Source organism: Mandrillus leucophaeus, unplaced genomic scaffold, assembly GCF_000951045.1.
Source record: "Mandrillus leucophaeus isolate KB7577 unplaced genomic scaffold, Mleu.le_1.0 Scaffold374, whole genome shotgun sequence".
Classification (NCBI taxonomy): Eukaryota; Metazoa; Chordata; class Mammalia; order Primates; family Cercopithecidae; genus Mandrillus; species Mandrillus leucophaeus.
This window is the reverse complement of record NW_012103965.1, coordinates 1,695,093-1,703,515: the sequence shown is the minus strand read 5'-3', so window position 1 is coordinate 1,703,515 and position 8,423 is coordinate 1,695,093. Positions and strand designations below refer to the sequence as shown.

The window sequence follows — 8,423 nt, the reverse complement described above, 5'->3', positions numbered from 1 at the left end:
AATATGAAGAATAGGAATGGTTTTAGAGCCAATTACAGGCAAGTGCTGCATAAAGATGTTTCAGTCAACAAAAGACCTGTGTACAGCGGTGGTCCCATAAGATTATAATACGATATTTTTACTTGTACCTTTTGTATGTTCTAACATGTTAGATACACGAATACTTACCATTATGTTACAGTTGCCTACAGTGTTCACTACAGTAACATGCTGTACAAGTTTGTAACCAAGGAGAAACAGCCTATACCGTACATAGCTTAGGTTTGTGTAAGTACACTCCGTGTTGTTCACACAAAGACATAATCACCTAGTGATGCATTTCTCAGAATGTAACTCCATTGTTAAGCAACGCATGTACTAAAATTAACTAGATTTTAAAACTTCTGATTTAGGAATAAGATGTCTTTAAAAAAAAAAAACAGAAGCAATCGAGTGGGTGTAAATTAGATAGATAAGAAATTAACACATTCCTATCTGTCCTTCCAGTTCGCAACAAAGATATGAGTTGGCCTGAGGAGATGTCTTTTATAGCAAATAGTAGTAAAATAGATAGACACAAGGGTAAGTCTCCAGTATTATTTTTTAAAGAGATTATTTTAAATGTATTCTTTTTTTTTTCTTCTCTCAACTATTAAAGTGCTAATAACTTTTGGTTTTCTAGTTCAAAAGTAATTAGGCCCCTGCTTCTTTTTCTTTTTTCCTGAAGCAGCATTTGATGTTGGCAAACCCACCATCAAATTATTTTCCAGATTTCTAACTCTGCAATTAAATAATTTACATGTTTTAAAAGACATACTAGATAGAAGAAGAATTGTTTGAATTCTTTTGAAAAATCATAGCAATTAAAAAGAATAATTGTTGCTTCTGGGGTACAAATGAGCATGGATCATCACTGTTACCAGACACTCCATGAAAAGCCTTCTCTAGCATTTCAAAGACCTGCTAGAGAATTATTAGCACCATTTAGCTGATTATGAGAGTTATAAAAAATCTTTTCATTGAATGTAATTAACTGTTTGTGCTATGGCATATTACTACAGCTAAGCTTTGGTTCTCATATTGTTTGTTCCAGTTCCCACAGAAAAGGGAGCCACAGGTCTAAGCAACCTGGGAAACACATGCTTCATGAACTCAAGCATCCAGTGTGTTAGTAACACACAGCCACTGACACAGTATTTTATCTCAGGGAGACATCTTTATGAACTCAACAGGTAATCTTTCTTGAGTCACTGGCCTCTTAACTTGTGACTTTGATATAAACCCAATATCACCTAAATTTCCTCTTTTTTTACCCTGCGGGAGAAAGACTTTATCTTATTTGCCCTATTTAATATGAAATAGGCCAAGGAATACATCTCTTGTTTCAAAAAGAAAAGATATTTTGATGTGAGATGCTAGGCATTTTTGTGCCCACATGATTGTGATTTATGAGAATCTTTGGCAACAAATTTTCCTCTCAAACTTCTAGGACAAATCCCATTGGTATGAAGGGGCATATGGCTAAATGCTATGGTGATTTAGTACAGGAACTTTGGAGTGGAACTCAGAAGAATGTTGCCCCATTAAAGCTTCGGGTAAGCAGGTTAAAATAATATAAAAGTATGTAATTCCTAAATAGTTGTTTAATCATTTTTCTCTACTTGTTTTTTGTGTTTAGCCTTTTAGCTTAATAAATGTTTTTGGATCCTTCACTTGGTATAAACAAGATGCCAAATTCTTTTGCTTGTTTAAATATATGCAAAATGCTACTGTATATGTAGTGGGTAGGAAAAAGACCAAAGGTGCACTGTAAATTTGGGATATCATTCATTTTACTAATTTGTCAAACATCTTATATGAAGAGTAAACCTTTTTTGGTAATACTTCACTATTAGCGATATTCTAACTGCAAGGTGGACCTCAGAGTCTTATTAATTACATCCAATCCAATACATTTTCAACATAACTAAGATAATTCTGTCTTTAGAATATAAAGAAGTAGGCTGGGCGCAGGGGCTCACGCCTGTAGTCTCAGCATTTTGGGAGGCCAAGGCAGGTGGATCACTTGAGGTCAGGAGTTCAAGACCAGCCTGGGCAACATGGCAAAACCCTGTCTCTACTAAAAAAAAATTAGCCGGGCATGGTGGCACATGCCTGTAATCCCAGCTACTTGGGAGACTGAGGCACAAGAAATGTTTGAACCTGGGAGGAGGAGTTTGCAATGAGTCAAGATTGCACCACTGCACTCCAGTCTGGGCAACAGAGTAAGACTCTGTCTCCAAAAAGAAAAAAAAAACGTGGCAGGATGAATGAATGAAACTAATGAATATAAGTTTTATATTAATATCAGATGTAGTAGATTTTAGTGAAGTTAGGATCATTCATTATTTTTATTTAAATACAAAGCAAAAGCTTTTTATATTACAAATTAATAACTATAATAGCTACACATTTAACTACTTACCTCTTGCCAGGCACTATTCTAATTAATGTATATGCATTAACTCATTTAATCCTCTAAGTAGTTCTATAATATAATGCAGTTAATAAAAGTTAGAATGCAACAAGACCAGAAAATGTGATTGTTGAAGACAACATTACATTATATAAAATACTATATACACATATTATTTTATACATATATTATGTATTATTATATACACATTATGCATGCATTGTGTATATATTATGTACCTATAAAGTATACATTTTTTTTTTTTTGAGACAGAGTCTTGCTCTTTTGCCCAGGCTGGAGTGCAGTGGCCAGATCTCAGCTCACTGCAAGCTCCGCCTCCCGGGTTTATGCCATTCTCCTGCCTCAGCCTCCCAAGTAGCTGGGACTACAGGTGCCCACCACCTTGCCCTGCTAGTTTTTTGTATTTTTTAGTAGAGACGGGGTTTCACCGTGTTAGCCAGGATGGTCTCGATCTCCTGACCTCGTGATCCACCCGTCTCGGCCTCCCAAAGTGCTGGGATTACAGGCTTGAGCCACCGCGCCCGGCCAAAATATACATATTTTATATGCTTATAAAAATGTGTAAAACATTATAGAACAGGATTATCTTTCAATGCGAGCAAATGCCGTTTTAATATTTCTGTCTTAAATAACATCTATGTGCCTGAAGAACAGTTGATACTGAACTAAGGACACAGTATTGGCCAAAATACTTCTTTTTTTTTTTGTCATTTGACATTAAGATTCAAAAGATTTCATGATTATCCAAAATATATTTGTTGAAATGGAGGCAGACTAAGTACTATACTATTTATTTTCTTACAATGGCTCTGATTGGATTATAGGACATACTCATTCCAAATTTTATGGGTAGGAAATAATGACCGTGACTCCTCTTATATTTATAGTGGACCATAGCAAAATATGCTCCCAGGTTTAATGGGTTTCAGCAACAAGACTCCCAAGAACTTCTGGCTTTTCTCTTGGATGGTCTTCATGAAGATCTCAACCGAGTCCATGAAAAGCCATATGTGGAACTGAAGGACAGTGATGGCCGACCAGACTGGGAAGTAGCTGCAGAGGTTTGTCAGTTTTGAGTTTCTAATGTAAGCAATAGACAAAATGTTCTGGCCACAAATACATGTAGCACAATTTAAATGCAAACTAAACTATTCGGAGATCAGAATTTTACTGCGAAAATGAAGGAATTTCTATCTGTATGCTTAATGCTTATGCAGTGTTGCCAAAACAAAAACACCTTTAATGAAAATAGAAAACTGTTGCTATTTCACATTGTAAACTTTATAGTACTGGATGTAGGAATAAGTATCCAGTGGAATTTAAAGAGTCCCCATAATTGCTAAAGTAATGCATACAGTGACCTATAGGCATGCTTTATACTTGTTAATGGATAAATAACTTTAATATTTACCATTGTTACCGTGATAAGAACAAATGAAAAATAGGATATTCCATCTCAATTTAATATTTTGTGGTAAATGAAGAGTAAGGATTATATTCTTTACATTTAAATCCAATATATTTAACCAGTTTCTTTGAATTTATATAGAAATGCCTCTCTTTTGGATTTTTGAGAGAAAATTCTCATCTTTTTTATTGCTAGGCCTGGGACAACCATCTAAGAAGAAATAGATCAATTGTTGTGGATTTGTTCCATGGGCAGCTAAGATCTCAAGTCAAATGCAAGACATGTGGGCATATAAGTGTCCGATTTGACCCTTTCAATTTTTTGTCTTTGCCACTACCAATGGACAGTTATATGCACTTAGAAATAACAGGTAGGTCGCAAAGTTCTGAAAAATTACTTGACTCCATTAAATTTGCTTTATTTAAATAGCCTGAATTTGTAAGCATAGTTGTTTGTTTACAAATAAAGACTGGTAGGCAGCATATTATAATCGAGCAACCTAATTTTAGGCATGACTTGAGGTTTGAAAGATTTAGATTGTGGCATGTTTTTTTGGTTTCAAATATGCCAGCAACTCTCTTTAAAACCCGCAAAGCCACTCAAGCTTTTATGTCAGATGAACACGAGAAAAATACTGATTTCACTCAATATTATCCCGAAGTACCATCTGTTTTCATGTTTACACATGAAATAAAAATTCTAGGCTGAAATATTTGCTTATATTTACAGGTCATATATATCTATACACAGTATGTAAGACTTTCGATGAAACCTGCATTTTACTGATAAAAGATCTTTTCTCTTTACTAGTGATTAAGTTAGATGGTACTACCCCTGTGCGGTATGGACTAAGGCTGAATATGGATGAAAAGTACACAGGTTTAAAAAAACAGCTGAGCGATCTCTGTGGACTTAATTCAGAGCAAATCCTTCTAGCAGAAGTACATGGTTCCAACATAAAGGTAATGTTAACTACTCTAAGACACTTTTGATTCTATCCTTCAAAGATGACAGTTTTCTCAATTATTGTGATCACTTGTTATGTTATGTGACCAAGAGAGATACTAAAACATGACAAAAACTGAACAACAACAACAAAATGCCAAGTTTTCCAACCCAGAAACTTAAAAGAGTTTTCTACCAGAATAAAGGAATAATACTGGTGGTGGTATTTTTGAAGAAGGGAAATATGTAAGGCTGCCTATATGGAGTGATCTAGCTGTGTCACTATAGTATGGGTTTCCTCCAAAGACTGCTGCTGTTTGGAGGAAACCAAAGACTGCTACTATGACACTTAACAGCTCTTCTGGTATTACCACTGTTACTAGAATTCTTCCTAGGTTAAAGTATTTTATGTATTTATGAATATGTGTTTTTAGTATTTATGAATATATATACTTGGTCTTTTAACACACTAAGAAATTAAAAGAGTAAAGACAAATTAACACCAATCATGTCTTTCTACATACCAGCTGGGGAAATAAATAATCTAATAAATATATTGCCTACTCTAAGCTCCTGCAACTGGTATTATTTATATTCATCTTTGGGATTTCTGAACACACGCCCACCTCATTGACATTTTCTTAATATGAAATGTAAAAATGGGGTCTCTGAGAGTTGGAATTTAGATCCCTGAAACGAAGACAAAACTGAAGAAGTCAGTCATATACAACACACTTCTTCCTGTGGAAAGAGATACTAGTTCGACAGCTGAGCTTAGTTTTCAGTTATTTTTATCAAGCATTCATCCTTTATGTAGTTGAAATCATCTTGTTGGTTTTACGGATGAAAGCACCTAAGACATTCTTTTGAAATACATTAGAGAGAGAACTTTTCCATTTTATCTGAAACATCTCCCCCTTCTCATCTTGCTGCTGCTTCTGTAGAACTTTCCTCAGGACAACCAAAAAGTACGACTCTCAGTGAGTGGATTTTTGTGTGCATTTGAAATTCCTGTCCCTGCATCTCCAATTTCAGCTTCTAGTCCAACACAGACAGGTAAGATAGAACTAGAACTCCTTCTCATGATTGCACCTTTAAATGTTTGTCTAAGAGTTGTCATCTTTTTTATATTTCTTCTTGCTGAAGATACTATAGCAGAATAATTTTGGAACCCAAGGGAAACCTTAACTGATTATTCCATATTTTTTAGATGAGAAACCTAAAATTTAGGGAACCCAAGTGACTTCAGTTAGATAGGTAGTTATTATTAGCTAATATACCCTTGGAATTCAGATCTATTTGATCTAATACTAACATGGCAACAGCTAGTATGAGAGGAACATACTACCAGAAAATATAAATAATAGATATAGCTAGAAAGAAATCCAATATTATATGTAATTTAATGTGGTCACTCACTGAGTCCTTTTAGCCACTGGTATGCTTTGTCTATTCTTTATATTACTTACAATTAGGCTAATTCCCCAAGTATAAAGGGCTTTATGAGGCTCCCCTCATTGACGTGTAGTAGGTAGATAGTCCTGACGGTGAGTTGATGGATGATTTAATTTTAGTTTTAATTTAGAGCATCACTGTCCAATATAATTCTGCAGTGGTGGAAACTTCTGTGATTTTGCCATCCAATACAGTATCCACCAGTCACATGAACTGTTAAGCACTTGAGATGTGGCTAGTGTGACTGAGAGTAATGCATTTTTAATTTTTATTTTATTTTATTTATTTATTTTGAAAAAGGGTCTCACTCTGTCACCCAGCCTGTAGTGCAATGGCATCGTCTTGGCTCACTGCAGCCTCTGCCTTGTGGGCTGAAGCAATCCTCCCACCTCAGCCTCCCAAGTAGCTGAGACTACAGATGTGTGCCACCATGCCCAGCTATGGTGTATCTTTTGTAGAGATGGGTTTTCACCATGTTGCCCAGGCTGGTCACTGGCTCCTGGGCTCAAGGGATCTGCCTGCCTCAGCCTCCCAAAGTGCTAGGATTACAAATATGAGCTGCGGCATCCAGCCTAATTTAAATTTTAAATGCAACATCTGGGTAGAGGTTACTGTATTGGACAGTGTCTTCAAAGGCGAAGAGAAGGAAAAGAAAACAAGTGGTAGAACTGTTGGTGTGCTACAACATGGTGCTGATACAGGTTTCTGCAAAAATTCTGCTTAATAGTTTCCAGCAGTTACTCTTTCCTTTTCATTTAGTTAAAAGTATGAGTTAGGGAAGTAAAATTGTAAATTAAAATCTTCCAATAAATCTAGAATTATTTATACTATGATTTCTCCCTGCCCTGTGTTAAGAGACTACACTGTCTCTGGTGCTCAGGATACTTGAGAAAAGAGTAAAGATAAAAGTACCACAAGCTTATGATGCTGTACTTATCTTTGAATTTGTAGATTTCTCCTCTTCGCCATCTACAAATGGAATGTTCACCTTAACTACCAATGGGGACCTACCCCGACCAATATTCATCCCCAATGGAATGCCAAACACTGTTGTGCCATGTGGAACTGAGAAGAACTTCACAAATGGAATGGTTAATGGTCACATGTCATCTCTTCCTGACAGCCCCTTTACAGGTTACATCATTGCAGTCCACCGAAAAATGGTTAGTTAAATGTTAGGCAACTCACTGCCGGTCTTGCTAGTGTCATTTGTGAAATAGCCATTTTCTGTCTTTGCAACATCACTGAATGCATTTTCTTCTCTTTTTTTCTTTAACTTTTTAAAATTTAATAATTTTACAAATTTTTTAAAAACTTTTTTATCCTGTCCTCAAAATCTGTTGCTATGAATGCATTTTCAATGTATTATATATGCTAATATAAGTGATCAGAGCCAGGATTTAGTATTACTCATGATGGCTAATGTATGAAATGACATTCCTCATCCGTATATTAAGAGGCAACAGGATAGTCAGTGCATCTGAGTACTACTTTCTTTAAAAATTTGTGTCTCCTGGCCAGGTGCAGTGGCTCACACCTGTAATCCCAACACTTTGGGAGGCTGAAGCAGAAGGATCACCTTAGCTCAGGAGTTCAAAACTGGCTTGGGCAACATAGTGAGACCCCGTCTCTGAAAAAAAAAAAAAAATGCTGGGCATGGTGGTGCGTGCCTTTAGTCCTACTTACTCAAGAAGCTGAGGTGGAAAGATCACTTGAGCGTGGGAGGTCAAGGCTGCAGTGAACCTTGATTGCACCACTTCATTCCAGCCTGGGTGACAAAGCAGGACGCTGCCTCAAGAAAACAAAAACAAAACCTTAAAATTTGCTTAATTCTTCTGCAGGGAGATCTTGTCTCCCCATTTATTTATTCAACCATTTATTTGCATCAGTATGGATTTGTGGGTATTTATTTTATAATTTAGGTTATAATACAATGCTACATTTATGTTTTTGGTTTTTTTCTTTTTCCAGCAAATTGTTTCAGCTTTGGCCATTGGTAGCTCTTTCTGTTGGCTCCTGTGTTCCTTTGACATATCCTATCATTGCATTTTTTAAAGTACTATCTTATTTTCTGGCACTACAGGATGCTCTAGGCTCATCTTGTATCTTTTCTTCCCCATCCCTAAAATCAGCCATTTTTCTAAGGTCCCTGGTCACTTT

The 8,423-nt window shown here is 36.0% G+C and overlaps 1 protein-coding gene across 1 annotated transcript in view; it reads left to right on the top strand.

Annotated features, from left to right (window-relative positions):
• USP32 (ubiquitin specific peptidase 32) overlaps positions 1–8,423 on the top strand; it is a 255,762-nt gene that overhangs the window by 217,554 nt on the left and 29,785 nt on the right. The window contains exons 19-26 of the mRNA XM_011990240.1: positions 487–561; positions 1,073–1,211; positions 1,469–1,574; positions 3,343–3,516; positions 4,059–4,233; positions 4,674–4,825; positions 5,753–5,864; positions 7,215–7,426. Of these exons, the coding sequence (XP_011845630.1) occupies positions 487–561; positions 1,073–1,211; positions 1,469–1,574; positions 3,343–3,516; positions 4,059–4,233; positions 4,674–4,825; positions 5,753–5,864; positions 7,215–7,426 (1,145 nt within the window). The remainder of the gene's footprint in view (positions 1–486; positions 562–1,072; positions 1,212–1,468; positions 1,575–3,342; positions 3,517–4,058; positions 4,234–4,673; positions 4,826–5,752; positions 5,865–7,214; positions 7,427–8,423) is intronic.